At 46.7% G+C, this 24,027-nt stretch overlaps 1 protein-coding gene across 1 annotated transcript in view; it reads left to right on the top strand.

The window, feature by feature from the left end:
* LOC105913745 overlaps positions 1 to 21,431 on the top strand; it is a 54,150-nt gene extending 32,719 nt beyond the window's left edge. The window contains exon 6 of the mRNA XM_012843605.1: positions 21,110 to 21,431. Within this exon, the coding sequence (XP_012699059.1) occupies positions 21,110 to 21,431 (322 nt within the window). The remainder of the gene's footprint in view (positions 1 to 21,109) is intronic.
* Positions 21,432 to 24,027: the final 2,596 nt, after the last annotated feature.

Below are 24,027 nucleotides of genomic sequence, written 5' to 3' on the forward strand. Positions count from 1 at the left end.
CCCCACCAACATGGTTGACACAGGAAAGAACTCGCTCCAAACCAAGGTACTGACATCCGAATCGGCTAAAAAGAGTGGCACCGTAGACCCCAGAAATCAAGCGGCGCCTGAGGATGTCAAAGGGAAGCGACGGATGGAGGACGATGACGGCGGATCAGGAGAACCACGCATTACTTCCCAATTCCTGCTCAACAAATACCAGCAGCAACATGAACGCTCAAGATCCTGGGAAGAAGCGATGCGGTGACATGAAGATCACTGAAGATGCCCGTTCTTCATCCACTGTTGGGAAAGCAACCTCAGGTTACCTTCGGCCGATAATTGCCCGGAGTGCAACGGCCCGTATCGTGACAATCGGCCGTTCAATAGGTCTCGCTCCAGAGACGGGAGACCAGAGCCGATCAGCAGGAACTGGCGCGACCAAGACGACTGGCGCCCTCCCGTACGTGATCGGCTGGGGGGCAGAAGTGACCGGTATGACCGGTCGGAAGGCAGGCGCCATGAAGGGCCGGGGGGCAGATTTGATCGACATGACCGGCCAGAAAACAGGGCCAGCGTCCACAGTCGGCTTGAAGAGATGGCCGATGCTCGAGTGTCAGACGAGAACCCTTTAGGACGCGAACCAGAATGGGAATGCGCCAGGCCACGAACCAAACCAGTGAACCCCAGGTGGTGTCCCGATGGATTGACCAAGTCCCAAAAACGAAGAATCCGGCGTCTCCGCCAGTGGGAACAACAGGAAGAAGAACAACAGTACACGACGGGCAAGAGGGAAGGCAGGTCTCAGGTATGGCGCCCCAAAAGAAACGACAGAGGAGGTGACGAATCGGCAGGCGACGAATCGGCAGCCGACATCGGCATGGTTTTCATACTACCGATGGAGTTCATGACTCTTGCCGACCGACAGGACATATCGGCAATAGAAGAACAGACGGCGCAATTGGCTTTGGAGCCAATGACAACCACATTCGAGAAGCCCGAAGATGACAAATGACAACACCTGAAAGCGTTGTTTCTTAAAGGGCATGTCAACGGCCGACCCCTCACCAGATTAATGGTAGACGGAGGAGCTGCAGTCAACATCATGCCATACACCGTGCTCCGGAAGCTTGGGAAGGGCGATGATGACCTGACCAAGACAGATATGATGCTCAAGGACTTCGAGGGCAACGTATCCCCCGCTCGCGGTGCCCTCTGCGTCGACCTCACCATCGGCAGTAAGACCCTTCCTACTACTTTCTTTATTATTAATGGCAAGGGGTCCTACAACATGCTACTTGGCCGAGATTGGATACATGCAAATTGCTACATCCCATTAACAATGCATCAATGCCTCGTACAATGGGTCGGCGACAACCTCGAGGTGGTCACCGCCGATTCCGCATACAACATCGCAGCAGCCGACACGCAGCAGTGGAGCTGCGAAACCGTCAGGTGCATATCCGGGAGAGTATGGGATACTGACTTCTTGAAGGTGTCCGATTTTGGCCTACAGCCGATCCGAGCAGTCGGCTCCGAAGACTCAGATTAAATGGATCAGTTCGCCCGAGAAGATGGGAAGCTAGGGCACGGGTTCACGTTAGCCGATTCATTAGAGATGATAGACTTTGGCGATGGCACCAAACCAAGGCCGACATATATTAGTGCAAATTTAGATCCGGAATACAAATGTAAACTGACAAGTTTGTTAAGAGAATTTAAGGATTGTTTTGCTTGGGAGTATCATGAGATGCCCAGATTAGACCGATCTATTGTTGAGCATCGGCTACCCATAAAACCAGGATATCGGCCGTATCAACAGCCTGCACGGCGGTGCAATCCTAAAATCCTACCAGATATAAAAGCCAAAATAACTCGGCTAATCGAAGCAAAATTTATTCGGCAATGCCGTTATGCCGAGTGGATCTCTAACATTGTACCAGTATACAAGAAGAATGGAAAGCTACGCGTGTGCGTTGACTTCAAGAATCTTAATCAGGCCACACCAATGGATGGATACCCCATGCCGACAGCCGCTGTGCTGATAGATGCCGCCGCGGGACACAAGGTTATTAGTTTCATGGACAGAAACGCTAGGTACAATCAGATACTTATGGCCGAAGAAGACATACCCAAAACGGCCTTCAGATGCCCAGGCCACCTTGGTTTATTGTGGGTGGTAATGACTTTCGGCTTAAAAAATGCCAGCGCTACGTATCAGAGAGCCATGAACTACATATTTCACAAACTCATCGGCATACTGGTAGAAATCTACATTGACGACGTCGTGGTCAAGTCAAAAGGACATGAGGAACATCTGGCCGATTTGCGGAAAGTGTTGGAATGCACTAAGAAACATGGGCTGAAGGTGAACCCGAATAAGTGTGCTTTCGGCGTATCCGCCGGACAATTCTTAGGATTCATGGTGCACGAGCGAGGAATAGAAATCAATCAGAAGACTGTAGCGGCCATCAACAAAGTCGTGGCCCCACAGAATAAAACTGAGTTGCAATCTCTAATCGGCAAGGTGAACTTCATCAGAAGATTCATATCTAATCTGTCTGGGCGAATCCAAGCTTTCACACCATTATTAAAGTTGAAGCCCGACCAGGAGTTCATATGGGGGGAAGAGCAACGCAAGGCTTTGGAAGATATCAAGCAGTACTTGGTCTCACCACCGGTATTGGTCCCTCCTCAAACTGGTAAGCCGTTTAAACTATATTTATCAGCCGATGAAAAAGCTATTGGGTCGGCTCTGGTCCAGGAGTTCGAGGGAAAGGAACGAGTAATTTATTATGTCAGTAGAAGACTTCTGGACGCCGAAACAAGGTATCCTCCAGTCGAGCGGTTATGCCTATGCCTCTACTTCTCATGTACCAAACTCAGGCACTATTTGCTATCGGCGGAATGTGTGGTCGTGTGCAAAGACGACATGGTAAAATACATGTTGTCACTGCCGATTTTGAAAGGACGAATCGGCAAATGGATCTTAGCTTTGTCAGAGTTTGACCTTCGGTATGAATCGGCGAAAGCCGTCAAGGGTCAGGTCATGGCCGATTTCGTCGCCCAACACTGCGGACCAGAGGCTACCTTCGTGGAACCAGTACCTTGGACTTTATACTTTGATGGATCGTCATGTGGGGTCGGATCAGGAATCGGCATCGTCCTCGTATCACCTCAGGGGGCAAGCTATGATTTTTCTCTGCCGATTGAAGCGACCGCCACCAACAATCAAGCAGAGTACTGAGCTGTACTGAAAGGATTACAATTGCTAAGAGAAGTCAAGGCCGATTCTGTCAAAATTTTTGGAGATTCCATGCTTATTGTGGATCAATTAACAGGGAAGTCCGAATGCAAGGACGATGTGTTGAGGATTTATTACGAAGATTGCCTGCAGCTCTTGAAAGAGTTCAAATCGGCAGTTATTGAACACATCCCAAGGAATCACAACGAGGATGCCAACAAGCTCGCCCAACACGCATCTGAGTATCGGCCGATTTAAGGCGCTATGGCTCTGGAGCTCGCGGCTGATGACTGGCGAAAAGAAATTGCCGATTACCTCAAAGATCCATCTAAGAAAGTGGATCGGCGGGTGCGTTTCCATGCTACCAAATACGTACTACTGGAAGACGACTTGTTCTACCGAACAATTGACGGCGTCCTACTCAAGTGTCTGGGAACAGAGGAGGCTAAGACTCTGATGGGAGAAATCCATGAAGGAGTGTGTGTAGCCCACCAGTCGGCTCATAAGATGAAATGGATGATCAGGAATAAAGGGTATTACTGGCCGACGATCCTCGAAGATTGCTTCAAATATTATAAGGGATGCCAGGATTGTCAGAAATTTGGGAATGTCCAACGTGCGCCCGCGTCGGCCATGAATCCCATTATCAAACCATGGCCGTCCAGAGGATGGGGAATAGACCTCATCGACCAAATTTATCCTCCATCAAGCAAAGGGCACAAATTCATTCTGGTGGCCACCGATTATTTCACCAAATGGGTAGAAGCAATTCCGTTAAGGGCCGTAACATCGGCTGCCATGGTCGACTTCATAAGGGACCATATCGTCTACCGATTCAGCATTCCCCAGACTATCACAACCGATCAAGGGACAATGTTCACATCAGGAGAATTCGAGGAGTTCACGGCCAATATGGGAATCAAATTGTTAAACTCCTCTCCATATTATGCCCAAGCTAACGGCCAGGCCGAATCCTCCAACAAAGGGATAATAAAGTTAATCAAGAGGAAGATAGAGGAGCAGCCGAAAAAGTGGCATCTATGTCTGACTGAAGCCCTATGGGCATACAGGATGGCTTGCCATGGGCCCACCAAGTTGTCCCTTTATCAGTTGGTGTACGGTCACGATGCAGTACTACCATGGGAAGTGAGGGCGGGGTCGAGACGCACTTCGCTCCAGGACCAATTGACGGCCGACGACTACTCCTCACTCATGAAAAGGGAACTTGATGACTTGGCTGGCCAACGATTGAGAGCTTTGATAAGCATCGAGGAAAACAAGAAGAAGGTGGCCAGGTGGTATGATAAGAAGGTCAAAGTCAAACAATTCTCTCCAGGAGACCTAGTTTGGAAGTTAGTGTTGCCGATTGGGTCGAAAGATCCTAAATTCGGAAAGTGGTCCCCTACATGGGAAGGGCCGTATAAAATCGGCAGATGTGCTCTAGGAAACGCTTATATTCTGGAAACAATCAAAGGAGAAGAGTTTACTAGGGCTTTGAACGGAAGATACTTGAAAAGGTACTACCCTAGTATATGGGTCGGAGCATAAAGGAGCGACCACGATAAGCAGCACACAGCCGATACAAAAGGATTCGTCTAGAGAAAACATGTAATCGTCCAAATCGGCCGATGTATTCATTCGGTACAGACGGTGGGTTACACGGCCGACAAGGTACAAGTCACTCTTAGAACAAAAAATAATTAACCACGCTTTTTCTTACGCTCTCTCTCAGCCCGACCTAGTTCTATCAGAAGATGGATGTACTCTTCTTCTATCTCTTTCATCGCAGCCTCCACTTCGACTTGACGGGGGAGAGGGTGGCTTCGGTCCATTGCCGGGCGTGATGTTCCTGCTGTTGCATCTTCAAGGATGACTTGTTGAGGAAGCAGATGACTTCTGTCGACTTGAGGTCGCCAGCGGGCGTTACCATCTAGAAAATCCCAGATCCGTCGGATGTTAGCAGGGACGTGCTCTTGGAGTTCGTCACGATGAGCCCTGATTAAGTCCTTGTCCTCTTGCGACAACGGTTCATCGGAGTGCATGAGTTCGATGGATCGTTCGAGTTCAGGGCTAAGGCGCCGTGGCTGTGGAAAGTAACGATCAAAAAGGTGATTCCCTTCAGAAGATCTAAACTAAGAAAAAGGATGAAGGCAAAACTTTGACCTGGTTAACAGAGGAAGAGGAAGAGGATGAAGAAGACATGACTGAAAGGAGCACCGACGAAAGCAGGTTGGGAAGATGAAGCCGAGCTAGACTGGTACTCTCGGAACGGGGGCCTAGGCTGGCATTTATAAGAAAGGGAGGCGTAGATGTAAGACGCATCCCATCGGAAGTGAAAAAGGTGATAAATAAAGGGTGCGCTGCAAAGGACGGTCAAAAGGGGCATTAAATGGTTGTACAAGAGCTGCCAGTACTTTTACAAGTCACCTAGAAGGGCATCAATAGCTGCGACCGCTCGGCGCCGGATCTGATCGGCAGAGTCAAGGACCCGTTGGTCATCCTCTGCCGATCCGGGGACTTCTGACATGGTGCGGTGGAGCTTGAGGGCTTTGTGAGCCAGATGTTGCCTCTCCCGTTTCAGATCGGCGATGACAGAAGGGAGTTCTTGAAGCCTCTTCTCTTCGGCGTCTATTGCCTTGGTCATCTGCTCCATCTCCTTGGCAAGTTCCGCCCTTCGGCGTTTGAGGTGGTCTATCGTGCCAATGATCCCCGAACGAGAGTCCTCCAGAAAGTGAATCCGTTGATGCACCTCTTGAGCTTGACACTTGTATGTGTCTTCTTCTTCACGAGTCTTGGTCAACTTGGCGCGATCGGCCATGTAGCGCAGGGCCCTAAAGACCGGAATCCTCATCGACTCGATGCTGTGAAGACTTGAGTTTCTTTGATGCTGTGATCTTTGATGCTGTGAAGACTTATTGCATAGGATTGGGCGCTTGAGAAGTCACTGCGATTTCGATAACTTCTGTGTCAAACACGTACGATTGCTCATGTCTCCACGTAGTGTCAACTCGCCCTTAGGTCCTGGCATCTTGAGTACTAGGTACATGTAGTATGGTATAGCCATAAATTTGGCCAGGGCTAGTCTTCCGAGTATGGCGTGGTAAGAAGTTTTGAAGTTGGCAACCTCAAACCTCATGTACTCGGTTCGGTAATGTTCCTTGGTGCCAAAAGTGACTGGTAGGACAACTTGTCCTAAAGGTATGGCAGCAGTGCCTGGGACAATTCCGTAAAATGGTGAGTCCGTTGCAGTAAGCATGTCTGTGACGTCGAGGCACATTTTCCTTAGTGTCTTAGCGAAAATGACGTTGAGTCCGCTTCAACCATCGATGAGTACTTTGGTAAGTCTTGAGCCTGTTATGATAGGATTGAGTACTAGAGGGAATCGGCCTGGTTCTGAGAAACTTGTCCATTGGTCCTTTCTGTTGAAAGTTATGGGTACCTCAGACCATTTGAGTGGTGTAGGAGCTCCTTGCTCGATAGCCATAATCTCTCTAAGTACTAGCTTATTGAACCGCTTGGACGCGGTACCCGGGATTCAACAAAAAATGACGTTGACCGTCTTAGAGGCAGTTTGGAACTTGCCTTCACCTTCATCAGCTTTGTCAACCTTGCCTTTACCCTTGTCCTTCTTCTTACCAATGTCTTCAGGAGGGGGTGGTACCGGTAATTATTGTATTTACTCTGTGCATGCTTTAGCAATCAATCGCCGAGTGTTTGCTGTTTGGATGCCATGAGCATTGCTTCTTGAGTAACTCAGTGAAGGAGGGCCCGTCATTGCGTTTGTGTGACCCTTTCTTACTTGAGTTGGACATAGCCGTGATAGTGTTGTCAGGTTTGCGCTTGCGGTTCTGATTACCCGAGTAGTTGTTTCGAGTGTCATTGTTGCGGTTTCTGTCTTGTTCGTGATTGTTGTTATTGTTGTCACGGCTGCGGTTGCGATGAGAGCCAAATCTCTCATGCTCTTTGTCTTCTTCATTTGCCCATTGTTGCACCATGATTTTGAGATCTTTGATAGTGGCTGGACAATGTTTGTCAAAGTCTTGGTATATTCAACGATCGTAGAGGCCATTTTGAAAGCACTCGATGACGTCCCCTTGTGAAATGTCGACTATTATAGCCTTCTTTTCAAAGAAACGATGTAGGTAGTCGCGAAGTGTCTCGCTTCCTTTCAGTTTGACTTGGCCAGGTCAATTTTGTTGCCTGAACAAGACATGGAGCCAACGTAATTATTAGTGAAAGCCTTCATCAAGTCTTCCCAGGAATCGATCGAATTGGGCTTGAGTGACTCAAGCCATGTTGATGGTGCGGGTTCCATGCATATGGGGAAGTTAATGACCTTTGTATCATCATTACCCTCAGCTGCTTGAACTGCTAGTGAGTAGTATCGTAACCATTGGACTGGATCTTGCTTGCCATCGGTGATCCCCATCGGCTTGAACTTCTCGGGTAGTTTAGTCTTCATTACTCGTGTAGTGAAGGCGGGGAAGTGATCATAGTCATTGGCTTTGAGTTCGCGTTCACGTTCGCGGCGACGGTTGTTATTGAGTACCTCTCTTAGGTCACTGATGATTGAGGCTTCACGATCAGCTCTGTAGTGGCGAGGGCTCTTTGCTGAATTGGTGCAACTAGCCTCTCCTGCATCCCTATTTTGCCTTGGGGCCTCGTGTTCATCTCTACTTTGCCTTCGGGGTTCACGTTCACTGCTGTGTTGTCTTGGCTGGTTGACTACTTCGTGACTGTTTCTTGGAGCCTCGTGATTGCCACCGTGGACTGCAACGTCTCTGCTGCCATCCTGGTGGGCCGAGTTGCGAGGAATAGATGGGATCGGTGATTCCTTGTCATGTAGTTTGTAAGCTTGTTCTATGAATTGTGCTATTAACTCATTGCCTCTTTCTGTGAGTTGTGATGTTAACTCGTTGTCTCTGTAGTGAGGTATGAGACTTGATATGAGATTGATCGAGGCAATTGCTGCGAGTGGAGTGTTGTGCTCTCGAGCTTGCACTGCATCGAATGCTCTTTCGAGGTTCACGATAGGAGTGTTCATAGCTAGTAGTCGGTGATGATCTGCTTGGGCAACATTGCGTGCCCTTCTTTGATTTCTCTGTTCAGAGGTTTCACCTTGCGGGGCGTTAGCTGACAACTCATCTTGTGAGACGTCGTCGAGTTGTCCAACCCGTCAAGGAGTTTTTTGGTGGTTGGCACCTGCGTCATTGTTTGGTGACTTGATGATGAAGATTTCTCTATCCGGATAGTAGCTTCCAGATCTTGATGTTGCAATCTTCGTAGTGCTTCCTTCTTCATAGGTTGAAGTAAGCGGGATACCCTCTTGATACGAGAGGTTGTCCATGTGAGCGACAAGGCACGACTCCTAATTTTGGACAAGGAACAGTGGCTTCATCCAAGCCAATAAATGAATCTACCTTGAGGAGTCAAAGTAATTACCAATCCTTGAGCTAGGTCTGATAAAGGGATCTCTTGGATGGAGTCCGAGTCATAGTCGCATTCTTCAACTGACTCGAATTCGGGTTGGACTTGGTTAAGGAGTTCTTGGCGGACTATGGCTGCATTGCGGAGTCCAATTGGGAGCTAACTTCGGGTTGGAGTCGGTTTGCGTGATGACTTAGATGCCAGTCGGTGTTTACTATTCCGAGTCGAGGTTGAGTCTGAGGCGTAGTCGAACTTGATGTCGTTGATGTTGAAATTTTTTATTTTCCTGACGAAATCCTCTACTTCTTGACAATTAGAGTTTTCATCAGGATGCTTCTTCTCCTAGTTGTTGATGATGTAGCGTTGAAAAGATCTAGCGCCGTTGGTGATGCAGAGCCAGGAGCCGAAGATGAAAGTTGCATCTGCTTCAAAGGCGAACACTAGCTTGATGACGACTGGTGCCATCGATCTTGCATGGAGAAACTCGGTGACGTCCCCTACCTAGCGCGCCAGCTGTCGGTGTTTTAGACCGGCAACCCGCCTAGGGAGTACCCAAGGTGGTCTTTTGTGTGGTGAGTGTTGTCGAGAATAAAGGAGTCGATGGTGACGCAAGGAACGATTTAGACAGGTGTTGGAGGTATGCCCTAGAGGCAATCATAGAGATGATGATATTCCATTTGTATCCATGATTTGTATATTGTGTTCATTGAATATCCATTAAAGGCTACTTGAATTGATTTGCAATTATGTGAATTGTATGTGAAACTCTTTACTTGTATGGTTATTCTAAAGTTGTCCCTAGTCGGAGTTCATGTGAGGACACACATGAATATTAGACTAGCACATGTATTAGTTGATGACTATGTTTCAAAAGTCATGGACATGGAGATGTTGAACTAATAATGTGGACACATGTGGAGACATGTGCTAGGACTGACCCAACACGAGAAGTAGTTCTCTCTTTAAACAACATATACGCTTTGTCCTTAGACCTGAGATTGTCGCATGTATTCAAGATGTGGATCGACCTACTTAGGGGCTATCAAACGCTACGCCGTAACAGGGTAGTTATAAAGGTAGCTTTCGGGTTTGTCAAGAAGCATGCTATGAGACATGGTCAATCAAGATGGGATTTGCCCCTCTCTGATTGAGAGTGATATCTCTGGGCCCCTCGAGTGATCGGATCTAAAAATGCATGGCCATGCTACGTATGGTTAAGAGTTAACCTACAAAGGGATTCCGAATCACAGGATCGAGAAAGAGCGGTCGGCTTGAAGCTAGACCAAATATCGTGAGGCAAAGGGAATAGCATGTATATTATGTTGTGATGGTTCGTCTGATATGATCTTCGTGTGCGTATAGGAGTTGGCACGTCTTGCTAGAGGCCGCTACCGACTATTGGGCCGAGTACGAGTACTCGGGCCATGTCTATACGTATCCGAACCCATAGGGTCACACACTTAAGGGGCTGGAAGCCCAATTCGGACCTGATCCGAGTTGGATTAGGTTTAGAAGTACTAATGGGCCTTGGACCTAGAGGCCCGTCAGGAACCTCTATAAATAGAGGGGTGGGGGCGCCCTAGGGTTTACACCTTTTTGGCGAAACACATCTGCCACGCCTCCCACGCCCTCGCCTGTTGCAACTCGCAGATCTAGCAGTCCGGCTTGCGACGCTTCCTCCCTACACGTGTGGATACCTTGGAGGTGTTGCGCCTGCAGCACTTGGACGAGCCGCCGAAGAGCCACGATGAGCCGACGACGAGCCGCGGCACGAGGGCGATCTTGCTGCACGTGGACGAGCTGCTGAGGAGCTGCTGGACGTTGACGTGATCGACTACGTACGACTATGTTGATCGACTACGTACGACTACGTTGATCATCTTCACTGCATCGACGCAAATCTACATCTTCCGCACCAGTAGTGCGTCGAGTGGTAATCCCGTGATCCTTATACGGCAGTTCTTCCTGGTTTTACGCGGTAGAATTTTTGATTTGCGCTAGTGTAGCCTACCTCGTATCCCAACAGTGGTATCATGAGCCGTAGCTGTTTAGTTTTGGATTCGGGATGTGTGCATATGGAGATATGCGAGTTTTCAGTTTGATCTATGTTCTGGTTTCGTGTTCTTGCTGCAATGGGAGTGTAACGACATACTCCTACCGGTCGGTTTCCGCCATCGGAGTTAAGTGATACACGTAATTCCAGTTGCAGTGAGCGAAGATCAATATGATTGGTCGAATCGAAATCCAGGGTCATACGCCAGGCGCATTAGATGTGTAATAGTAGATAAGATCTACTCCCGGGGTCGAGATTTTTGCCGTATGCGTATGCTTCGGTAAATCAGCCGTAACTTTTCGGTACGATCTCGGATCGGGGCGAATTTTATATGAAAATTGATCTACATAAAAAGTTACACATGAAATTCAACGGTGTTGCCATTTTCGGTGAAATTAGATTTCCCAAATTTGGCTTGGAAGATAGAGTTTCGGGCATCCGAATTTTGGAATGTTAGGACGCTTAACTCTGTTTTGCAGGATGTATGTATCTTGTGATCAATATGACCCTTTGTGTATATGATGCATGTGTGTAACTCATTCGTGACCTGCGTGTCACGCGTACGGCAACACGGCAGGAGCCATATGTGTTGTCACTTTATTGTATTTAATGGTCTGTGTACCAATCTGTGATGATCCAAGCAACTATGTAATCTTCATTACTAGCTTCTTTGCTAGCTGTTAAGCGTAATAGCATGTTCTAGTTCTTGGAGGACTCATCACCAGGAGGATGGCGCACATGGAACATGGAGATGGAGATGGAGATCACCATGGTGAACAGGTTCTATGGAGATGGAGATCACCATATGAAAACGGGCCATACTTGGTCACAACTGTGTGAATGTTATTCTGTTTATGTTTTACTTTCTGCATGCTGTGATGTTAGAAGTAGAACGATCCCTCACAAAGTTTAAGTTAGTATGCCCTCCCAACTAAAACTTGCACCGTCCCATGTCTTGTACAATTAGTGGTGGGTCTATGAAATTAGGGTGCCACTAGTTTTCCTTGACTAGACGGGTTTGTGTCGGACACTTACACGCATAAGGGTTGGTTTGCTTAACAAGGTTATCTTAACGGTTAAGGACCTTGGGGCATAAAGGTTGGGCGCTGAGACATAGAGATGTCACCCAACAACAGGAGTTATATGTGATATGATTAGCAAAAGTTGCTTACCGATCTACCTTGTTTGCTAGCGGTGATGCTAAAGCTCACTAGTAGACTTGTTAGTTGTGGATCCTGAATCACTAAGTTTCAATAGAGGGATATTGATTTTAGTGGGAGTAGATTCTGTTAAAATAGTTTAATGTGATTTGCTCTATCATGGATACGTTTGTCTTAGTGTATTTTGCATTACTTTTGTTGTAGATTAAATGGCACCTAGCAACACCACCACATCGTTTGCCTTGCATTTAGTCCTTGAGAAGGACAAGTTGAATGGAACAAACTACTCGGATTGGATCCATAACCTGAGAATTGTTCTCAGGGCCGATAAAAGGAAGATGTTCTAGACACCTCACTACCACCAGTACCTGCTGATGATGCATCTACTGCCGTTAAGGCTGCTTACAAGAAGGCATTTGATGCTAATCTTGAGGTAAGATGCCTTATGCTTGCTTGCATGGAACCCGAGCTGCAGATGCAGTTAGAAACAAATCATGAGACACATGATATGATCATGGCGCTCAAGGACATGTTCCAGACACAGGCTAGGACTGAAAGGTTCAATGTGTCCAAAGCTTTTCTGGAGTGCAAGCTAGCAGAAGGCGCAGCAGTAGGACCACATGTAATCAAGATGGTTGGTTACACTCAGCGATTGGAGAAGCTGGGCTTCCCAATGGGCAAAGAGTTGGCCACTGACTTCATTCTTTCATCTCTTCCGCCTAGCTATGGGAACTTTATCTCGAACTACCATATGCATGGGACGGAGAAGGGTCTGAATGAGCTGTGTGGTATGCTCAAGACAGCAGAGGTAGACATCAAGAAAAGCGCTAGTACCAGCCATGTGATGGCTATACAAAACAAGCCTAGCTTTAAGAAGAAGGGCAATTCTTGGAAGAAGAAGGGCAAGGCTGTAACATCCAAGCCAAACCCAACACCCAAGGTTAAAGCTAGACCTGGACCTGCTCCAGACAAAGAGTGCTTTTACTGTCATCAACTTGGTCACTGGAAGAGAAACTGCAAGCAGTATCTAGCTTCGTTGAAGAATGGCAGAAGTAAGAGTACTTCTACCTCAGGTACGCTTGTTGTTAATGTTATAGACAACATTTTTCTCGCTGATACAATTATTAATTCTTGGGTATTTGATACCGGATCGGTTGCTCATATTTGCAATTCGATGCAGGGAATGATAAGAAGTAGAAGTGTGGAAAGAGGAGAAGTTGATTTCCGCGTGGGCAATAATGCAAGAGTTGCTGCGTTGACCATCGGGATGATGCAACTCCACCTCCCGTCAGGATTTATTATGGAGTTGAATAATTGTTATTTCGTTCCTAGTTTAAGTCGAAACATTTTGTCTCCTTCATGCTTGATGAAGGATGGTTATTCATTTGCGAGTGAAAACAATGGTTGTGTGATCTCTAAGAATAATATGTTTATGGCTTTTGCACCCATTGTGAATGGATTATTTGTTTTAAATCTTGATGGTTCACCTGTCTGTAATGTAAGTGCTAAAAGGCCTCGGCCTAATGATTTCAGTCCTACCTACTTGTGGCATTGTTGTTTGGGTCATATAAGTGAAAAGCGCATGACGAAGCTCCATAATGATGGACTTCTAACTTCGTTTGATTTTGAATCATACGAGACATGTGAGGCTTGCTTGCTAGGCAAGATGACCAAGACGCCTTTCACAGGATTTCCTGAGAGAGCAGTAGACTTGTTGGAACTCGTACATAGTGATGTATGCGGACCAATGAGCACGACGGCTAGAGGAGGATTCCAATACTTCATAACTTTCACTGATGATTTTAGTAGATATGGCTATGTCTACTTGATGAGGCACAAGTCTGAAACCTTCAACAAGTTCAAGGAACTTCAGAATGAAGTTGAAAATCAGCGTGGCAAGAAAATTAAGGCCTTACGATCTGATCGTGGAGGTGAGTATTTGAGCCACGAGTTTAGCAATCATCTAAAGAGTTGCGGAATTGTTCCACAACTTACGCCGCCTGGAACACCTCAGAGAAACGGTGTATCCGAGCGACGTAATCGAACTTTGTTAGACATGGTTCGATCAATGATGAGCCAGTCGGACCTACCGTTGTCATTTGGGGATACGCTCTAGAAACAACAGCTTTCACACTTAATAGGGTACCATCTAAATCCGTAGTTAAGACACCATATGAGATATGGACTGGAAAGGTTCCTAGTTTATCTTTTCTAAAGATTTGGGGATGTGAAGTGTTTGTCAAGCGACTTCCGTCGGACAAGATCACACCCAAGTCGGATAAGTGTATTTTCGTGGGATATCCAAAGGAAACTTTGGGATATTATTTCTACAACCAATCAGAAGGCAAAGTGTTTGTCACTCGGAACGGGGTTTTCCTAGGGAAAGAGTTTCTCAAAGGAGAAAAGAGTGGAAAGACAGTGCATCTTGAAGAAGTTCAAGATGAGCCGATCGGGCAAGAATCAATGAGTGATGCTAACGTAGCAGAACAAGTTGAGATACCCACGGCAAGAGAAGCACCGCCACAACCACGAAGGTCGGCAAGGCTCCGCGTAATGCGGGAAATATTATTGTTGGACAATGATGAGCCTGCGACATATGCAGAAGCAATGATGGACCCAGACTCCGAAAAATGGCAGAGTGCCATGCAATCCGAAATAGAGTCCATGGGAGACAATCAAGTTTGGAACTTGGTTGACCCGCCTGATGGTGTTAAAGCCATAGAGTGCAAGTGGATCTATAAGAAGAAAAAGGACATGGATGGAAATGTTCACATCTATAAAGCACGACTTGTCGCAAAAGGTTTTCGACAAGTTCAAGGAGTTGACTACGACGAGACCTTCTCGCCCATAGTGATGCTTAAGTCCATTCGGATTATTCTAGCTATAGCTGCATATTTCGATTATGAGATATGGCAGATGGATGTCAAGACAGCTTTCTTGAATGGACACCTAGCTGAGGACGTGTATATGATACAGCCTGAGGGTTTTGTCGATCCGAAAAATGCTGGAAAGGTATGCAAGCTTTAGAGATCCATTTATGGATTGAAGCAAGCATCTAGGAGTTGGAACATTCGTTTTGATGAAGTGGTCAAAGGGTTTTACTTCACCAAGAACGAAGAAGAGTCTTGTGTTTACAAGAAGGTTAGTGGGAGCTCTGTAGTATTTCTAATCTTATATGTCGATGACATATTACAGATTGGAAATAACATTCCTATGCTTGAGTCCATAAAGACTTCACTGAAAAATAGTTTTTCGATGAAGGACTTAGGGGAAGCGGCATATATTCTGGGCATTAAGATCTATAGAGATAGATCGAGAAGGCTTATAGGTTTAAGCCAAGATACTTACATTGACAAAGTGTTGAAGCGGTTCAGCATGGAAGAGGTAAAGAAAGGGTTCTTGCCTATGTCACATGGCATACATCTCAGCAAGACTCAGTGTCCTTCGACTGCTGATGAGCGGGATCGCATGAGTAGAGTGCCATATGCCTCGGCTATTGGATCTATCATGTATGCAATGATAAGTACTCGCCCAGATGTTTCATATGCGCTAAGTATGACAAGCAGACACCATTCTGATCCAGGTGAGAGTCACTGGACAGCGGTGAAAAACATTCTTAAGTACTTGAGAAGGACTAAAGATATGATCCTCGTCTATGGAGGTCAGGAGGAGCTCGTTGTAACAGGTTACACCGATGCTAGTTTCCAAACCGACAGAGATGATTTAAAGTCACAATCAGGATTTGTGTTCACGCTAAATGTGGTGTTGTTAGTTGGAAGAGTTCCAAACAGGAGACGGTGGCCGATTCTACAACAGAAGCCAAGTACATCGCGGCTTCAGAAGCCGCGAAAGAAGGTGTTTGGATAAGGAATTTCCTCATTGAGCTTGGTGTGTTCCCGAATGTGTCCAGCCCGTTGAATCTCTACTGTGATAATAATGGGGCAATTGCGCAAGCAAAGGAGCCAAGGAACCACCAGAAGAACAAACACGTAATGCGGCGATTTCATCTCATTCGAGACTTCGTTAACCGGGGTGAGATCAAGATATGCAAAATACACACGGATCTGAACATTTCTGATCCGTTGAATAAACCACTCCCGCAAGCTAAGCATGATGCGCATGTAAGAGCTATGGGTATTAGGTACCTTCTAGATTGACTCTAGTCCAAGTGGGAGACTGTTGGAGGTATGCCCTAGAGGCAATCATAGAGATGATGATATTCCATTTGTGTCCATGATTTGTATATTGTGTTCATTGAATATCCATTAAAGGCTACTTGAATTGATTTGCAATTATGTGAATTGTATGTGAAACTCTTTACTTGTATGGTTATTCTAAAGTTGTCCCTAGTCGGAGTTCATGTGAGGACACACATGAATATTAGACTAGCACATGTATTAGTTGATGACTATGTTTCAAAAGTCATGGACATGGAGATGTTGAACTAATAATGTGGACACATGTGGAGACATGTGCTAGGACTGACCCAACACGAGAAGTAGTTCTCTCTTTAAACAACATATACGCTTTGTCCTTAGACCTGAGATTGTCGCATGTATTCAAGATGTGGATCGACCTACTTAGGGGCTATCAAACGCTACGCCGTAACAGGGTAGTTATAAAGGTAGCTTTCAGGTTTGTCAAGAAGCATGCTATGAGACATGGTCAATCAAGATGGGATTTGCCCGTCTCTGATTGAGAGTGATATCTCTGGGCCCCTCGAGTGATCGGATCTAAAAATGCATGGCCATGCTACGTACGGTTAAGAGTTAACCTACAAAGGGATTCCGAATCACAGGATCGAGAAAGAGCGGTCGGCTTGAAGCTAGACCAAATATCGTGAGGCAAAGGGAATAGCATGTATATTATGTTGTGATGGTTCGTCTGATATGATCTTCGTGTGCGTATAGGAGTTGGCACGTCTTGCTAGAGGCCGCTACCGACTATTGGGCCGAGTACGAGTACTCGGGCCATGTCTATACGTATCCGAACCCATAGGGTCACACACTTAAGGGGCTGGAAGCCCAATTCGGACCTGATCCGAGTTGGATTAGGTTTAGAAGTACTAATGGGCCTTGGACCTAGAGGCCCGTCAGGAACCTCTATAAATAGAGGGGTGGGGGCGCCCTAGGGTTTACACCTTTTTGGCGAAACACATCTGCCACGCCTCCCACGCCCTCGCCTGTTGCAACTCGCAGATCTAGCAGTCCGGCTTGCGACGCTTCCTCCCTACACGTGTGGATACCTTGGAGGTGTTGCGCCTGCATCTTCCTGGTTTTACGCGGTAGAATTTTTGATTTGCGCTAGTGTAGCCTACCTCGTATCCCAACAACAGGTTCGGGTCGCTAGATCGTGTAATACCCTACATCCTGTGTGTTGTTTGTATTAAACTTATGTCAAGTTGCACTTGTTGTTTGGAGGGGGTCCCTGCTCGCCCTTATATAGTTGGAGGAGCAGGGTTACAAGGTAGGAGTCCTAGTTGAGTACATTACAGAGTATTACTCTAACTCGGTAGAGTAATTTCCTTTGGACCCGACTAGTCTTCGGGGGGTCCATGAAGCCTACGCGTCCTATAGACTAGTCTTCATGTCCGAGAAAGTTTTGGGTATGTTCCCTTGAGCGGGTCCATTCAAGTCTTCTGGTGGGCCCGAGGGTGCCCAGCCGACACCGCATGAGAATGACAAGGCCGCCGTGGAATTCTTACGCTCGCTAGTGCCTTTTCTGCGCCGGCCGCGCTCACCAGAGCCGTGCACCCACCGCCAGACTTCGCGTCGCTGCCACCGCCGCGAGATCCACCCCAGCAACACCCTAAACGCGCCCGCCACGCCTCCCTCTATCCCCAGGTCGAGTCCGTGTCCAAAAAACTGAGCCGATGACTCGATTTCTACCAATGCCGGTGAGCCCGCCACCGTGTGCCGCCAGCCTTGATTGGGTGGCTTTAAGGTTTTCTCTTATTACCCTCAATTTCTCTTCCACCTCGATTACCAAATTTGGCCCATATACTTTCCGTTCTCTGGCTTGGGACCAACTCAACGGAGTTTGACACCTACAACCATACAAGGCCTCAAATGGTGCCATCTTCAAACTAGCTTGATAGCTGTTGTTATAAGAAAACTCTGCTAGAGGCAAACATTTCTCCCAATTTTTGTCATAATGAATGACACAAGCTCGAAGCATATCTTCAAGAATCTGATTTACCCTCTCAGCTTGTCCATCCATTTGAGGGTGATAAGTCAAGATATCGATTAACTTAGTGCTGATAGAAGCTTGCAATTGCTCCTAGAAGCATGTCACAAACTGAGCACCTCGATCTGAGATGATCGTTTCAGGTACTCCATTTAGGAAAACAATGCGATCAAGATTTAGCTCGGCATACTTCTTGGATTTGTACGTTGTTTGCACCGGAATAAATGTGCCGTCTTAGTGAGTCTATCCACTATGACCCATATGGAATCATGTTTCTGAGAGGTGTTGGGCAAACCAACAATGAAATCCATGCTGATGTCCTTCCATTTCCATGATGGTATAGGCAGCGGTTGAAGAGTACCGGCTTCCCTTAAGTGGCTGGCTTTTACTCTTTGGCACATGTCGCACTCCAACACGTACTTGGCAATCTCTAGTTTCATCCCAATCCATCCAACACGTACTTGGCAATCTCTAGTTTCATCCCAATCCACCAAAAGTTTTGCTTGAGATCTTGGTACATTTTGGTGCTACCCAGGTGAATAGAGAATTTGGAGAGGTGTGCCTTATACAAGATTTGCTTTCGGAGATCGGGATTTGCTGGAACAACTAATTAGTCCTTGTACCATATAACTCCTTTCTAGTCCTAGCGAAAATGCTTATATCCTTCATCCCTTTGTGCAAGCCTTTTCTTAATGAGCTTTATCTCTTCATCCTCTAGTTGTGCCACGATGATTTGATCGTGCAGGGTAGGTTCAATAGAGATGTGGCTCAATGTGCCTCGAGGAATAATTTCCAAATTAAGCTTCCTCATCTCATGACACAATGTTTCTGTGTAGTTTTCTGCGAAAAGGCAATTGCAATGGGCCTTGAGGCTTAATGCATCCGCAACCACATTTGCTTTTTCGGGGTGATAATGCACCTCTAGATCATAATACTTTATCAATTCCAACCATCTTCTTTGACGCATGTTCAGACCGGCTTGAGTGAAGATGTACTTGAGACTTTTATGATCAATGTAGATATTGCAATGAGCACCCATTAAATAATGTCTCTAGTTCTTCAGAGCATGAATCACCACTGCTAGCTCAAGGTCATGCGTTGGCTAATTCTGCTCATGAGGCAATAGTGCACGTGAAGCATAGGTAATGACTCAATTGTCTTGCATAAGAACACATCCGAGACCAGTGCCAGAGGCGCCACAGTAAACATCAAATGGCTTGGTATTATCTGGTTGGGCTAAGACTGGTGTTGAGGTCAATAGTTTTCGCAAAGTGTCGAAAGCTTCTTCACACTTTTCATTCCATACAAACTTGATCCCTTTCCTTAGCAACTCGGTCATTGGCTTGGCTATTTTTGAGAACTCCAGAATGAAACACCAGTAATAGCCTACTAGACCAAGAAGTAGGTAGATTCTAGTCCATTACCTCCTACACTTTGCTTGGGTCAACTGCTATGTCTTCACTGGATATGGTGTGCCCCAAGAATTTCACACTATCCTGCAAGAATTCGCACTTGGAAAACTTGGCTTAAAGCTGATGATCTCTAAGATGTTGAAGAACAATGCGGAGATGTTGAGCATTCTCTTCTTCATTCTTGGAATATATGAGGATGTCGTCAATGAAAACCATCACGAACTTGTCAAGCTCGGGCATAAATACCAAATTCATGAGATACATGAAATAGGCTGGAGCGTTTGTGAGCCCGAAGGACATGACCAAGTACTCATATAATCCATACCGCATACAAAAGGTGGTCTTAGGGATGTCACTCGGTCGGATCTTAATTTGATTATAGCCAGAGTAGAGATCAATCCTGGAGAATTCCTTGGCTCCGGCGAGCTGATCAAAAAGAACATCAATGCGAGGCAGTGGGTACTTATTCTTGATAGTCACTGCATTGAGAGGTCGATAGTCCATGCATATCCTTCGACTATCATCCTTCTTCTTCACAAAGAGAGCTAGGTAGCCCCAATGTCATGTCCTTGGGCGAATGAAACCCTTACCTAATTATCAGTGTTTTAGACCAGCAACCCACCTAGGGAGTACTCTAGGTGGTCCTTTGTGCGATGGGTGTCATCGAGAATCAAGGAGTCCATGGTGATGCAAGTAACACAATTTAGACAGGTTTAGCTGCTAGATCGCGTAATACCCTACATCCTGTGTGCAGATTGTATTGATTGAGTTGCGTTGTCTTCTATTCTGGAGGGTGTCCCTGCCAACCCTTTTATAGTCGGGGGAGCAGGGTTACAGGGCGGATTGTACGAGTCCTACTCGAATTTGGTAGAGTAGTTTCCTTCTGTCCTGACCAGTCTTTAGGGGGTACATGAAGCCTACGCGCCCTGCGGAGTAGTCTTCATGTCCGAGTAGGTTTTGGGTATGTCCCCTTGTGTGGGACCACAAATCTTCTAGTGGGTCTAAAGGTGTCCAGCCGACAAGCCCCCGAGTACTTTGTAGTCGACAAACAGCTCCGAGTACTTGAGAATGTCACCCAAATTCTTCTTGGTGCTCCTTGAGTATTCCTTGATGCGGCCGACCTTCAAGTACTGGTGCTGTCGCGTGACTGGAAGGTACTCTTAGCAGTTCCCGATATTTGCTTTGAGTAACCTTTGCCTTGAAACTTTTTATATATGGTAGTGCGATGATAATCGCACTCCATATGGAGCAGCCCCCGAGTCTTAGGTTGAATCGAAGAATCAGGCTGAGGATCAAACTTGTAATTTTGCTTCAACTTATGTAGTATTCAGAAAAAGAAAACTTTATCCAACGGGCAGGGTATACAAAGCCCCCGAGCACTTGGACAACTACTTGTAGTCGATGAAGGGGTCAATCTTTTAGCCAAAGTAACCGTTGGACATTATGGAGGTAAATCTGAATCGTATCTGACCGTTGCTTAATGGACGCTTGGAATCCGGAGATGCTGCTGATATAATAGGGGGGCCAGCGCTAATTGTTGATACGCTTGTTTTAGCAAATCTGTAATTTGCGTCCCTTTTTTGTGACTGTAGCCCCGCTGCTCCTACTTGCGCTACTGCTGCCACTATTGCCCTTGCCTGATCTTTAGGAGGGAGATTTGCTGTGGCCTTTTCCTTTTTTCTCAAGATCTGTTCATGCGTGTCAAGAAGATGGGCAAGAAATCGGAGAAAACCTTGGGAGAGGCCGCGGCCACCAGTAAGTTGAGATCTAGATCTAAGAAGGACAAGGAGCCCGAGTTGCCGGCGTCTAAGTGTGGCCCAACAAACCAGACTGCGCCGTCGCCTCCTGGGATCACCTGGCAGCATTCCGTGATGAAGGAGCCGGCGGTCCAGGCTTTGGTTGACGCGAAGCTTCTTCAACCAAGGGTTCAACTCATCGAGGCCTGCATTCGGGAATGCATAGTAGTTTGAAGAGCACCCCAAGGAGATGGTGATGCTTGCTCATTTCGTTGAGAGAGGACTAGCGGTGCCACTTCTAACTTCTTCAGAGGTATTCTCGGGTACTATAACCTTCAGTTAGTCCATTTGAATACGAATGGTGTGCTACACATAGCTATTTTGGTGGACTTGTGTGAAGTGTACTTGGGTGTTTTGCCTAGTCTTGATTTGTTTAGGAAGTTATTTTGTTGTAAGCCGCAACCTAGTGTGACTAGGATGGTTGTTTTTGGAGGTGTTGGGTTTCAGTTGAGGAACTCGAGTGCTTATCTTGAATATGACCTGTCTGATTCCCATGGCGACTGGAAGAAGAGATGGTTTTATATTGGTAATAATGATCCTCTCTAGCCAGTAGTCACCGGACATGCTCCAAAGCATGCAGACAATTGGGTAAACGAGCCCGACGATACCCCTGAGATCATTGACCTATTGACTCAGATTGCCGAGTTAAGATCTTTGGGTTTAACTGGCATCAATGTGGCCACCAGTTTCCTCAAGCGGAGAGTTCAGCCCTTGCAGCAACGTGCTCATTCGGGCTTCGAGTATACGAGTTTTGATGATCCGTCGCGCATGTCTCCTGAAGACATATCTGATGATGATGTGGAGGCGTTGTTGGGTAAGTTATTCAGGAACTATCAAGGAGTACCAGTACTCCCGGGAGCCCTCCGTTAGTTTGATGGTTGGTATGGACCAACAGAGGTACTTTTGTTTCTCTTTGCTTATTTTGAGTAATCAAAGATGTAGTGGTATTTTTCGGTAACAATCCTTGTCTTTTTTGTAGTCCCGTGTGCTGCTTGGTTTCTTGCCCATGCCTTCCGAGGGTAGGGAGGTAGCTGTGGTTGATACTGGAGATGCATCTTCTGCTCCTCCAGCCAAGAAATGCCGAGTAGTGTGGAAGAAAGCCGCTACTTAGCATGTTGCAACTTCGTCGAGTTTGACCCCTGAGGGGTCGCAGGGTACCAAGGTGCGTAGTTGCGCATTGTATTTGAGTACTTTTGAGTTTCTTGTGGACTTAGTCATTACTTTGCAAAATACTGACGATATTAGTCTATGTGTTGAAAAGGCCGCGGACTTGACTTTTGGCGATAGTGAGGCTCTTTTGATGAAGTAGTCATGACTGCTAAAGACGCAGTTGTCAAAGTTGCAGCTGTTGAAGAGCCGCCTGTGGAGGTGTCGCCTTTGAACTTGGGATTCGAAGCCTCTGAGCAGGTGGCCTCTGCGCCGGTTGTCCCTGAGTTGATAGCCCCCGAGCAGGCTGCTGGGCCATCGGTTGAGTCTACAGCTTCTGAGCTGGCAGATGCTGTGAAGACACCGGTGGTGGCTGCTGATGCCTTGTTGTCTGAGGATGTTGCCGGTGGTGAGTATGTGATTTATTCTAGTAGTCATGCATACGTAGTCTCAACCTTGGTTCAATTAGGACTTGGAGGTGGAGTGGAGGACCTCGCTCCCGTGGCCCCTGTGGTGCTGAGTATCCAGCTGGTGGTACTCGAGAAGAAACGTGTTCGTTTGCCACCGCGATCATCCCAGTAAGAGTTTGTTGTAACGTCTCCTTTTGATGATTTCATACTCTGTAGTCATATTATGACCTTGCGACTTGGTTGATCCAGGGATGCAGAAGACATTATTCCTATGGAGGTGGGGTTGGAGACTAACCCGCCAGCTATACTCTATGGGCCCATAGTCGACTTGACTATGGATGATGCACCTCAAGTTGATGACGCAAGTCGTTTAGGTGCTACTATATCCATGCTGCAGGAGGTCATCTGCTCGATGGAGGGCCCAACAGTCCCTGAGAGTTTTGGGGGCGTGCGGCCTTCAACGGCTGAAGTTTTATCGACTGCGACTGGTGCTGATGCCTTGGCACTGATTACTACAACAGAAATAGGTGAAGCTGGCGCAACAGGTGTGTTATTTGAGTGTAGACATTTTTTTTTTGGAAGAGGAAGCCCCCTGTATCATTAATTAACCATGATTTTTTTGTCAGGGGCTGTTGTGGGTAGAGATCCGGAGCCTCAAGTAGCCAAGAGTACTGAGAGTCCGGTACTCGAGCTACCACCGGAGTTAGAGATCAAGAGGGCTATCCAAAGCTTTCAGGTATGTATGACCCATTTTCCTTGACTCATTGTTTTGACAAGTCATGATGTCTTGTTTTGTGTTGTTGCAGGATCTGTATGATAGGGCTCAGAAAAATACTCGGGTTCTTCAGGAGCGCAGTGAAGCTGCACAGCGGGTAGCGCAACTAGAGCAAGAGTGTCGCCATCTTACAAATTCCTTGAGAGTTCGCGAGGAGGCTGCAAAGTCTTTTGCAATTAAAAAGAAATGATCATGAAGTCCTCCAGGAGCAATTGGAGAGTCACTATAAATCTTTGCACTAGAGATATCAAGGTGAGTACTCATAGTTTCTTGAGTATGTTTTGATTGTAGTTGTAATTCTGATCTGTGTGATGTTTGGCACAGAGCTCAAGACCAAGGAGGCCGCCGTGAGTAGCCAATTGCTTGATTGGAGAAATGCTCATGACCGGGTAGCCGACGAGGCTGCCCATCTTAGGGCGGCTCTAGCTGAAACTCAGGC

Source organism: Setaria italica, chromosome II, assembly GCF_000263155.2.
Source record: "Setaria italica strain Yugu1 chromosome II, Setaria_italica_v2.0, whole genome shotgun sequence".
NCBI classification, from domain to species: Eukaryota; Viridiplantae; Streptophyta; class Magnoliopsida; order Poales; family Poaceae; genus Setaria; species Setaria italica.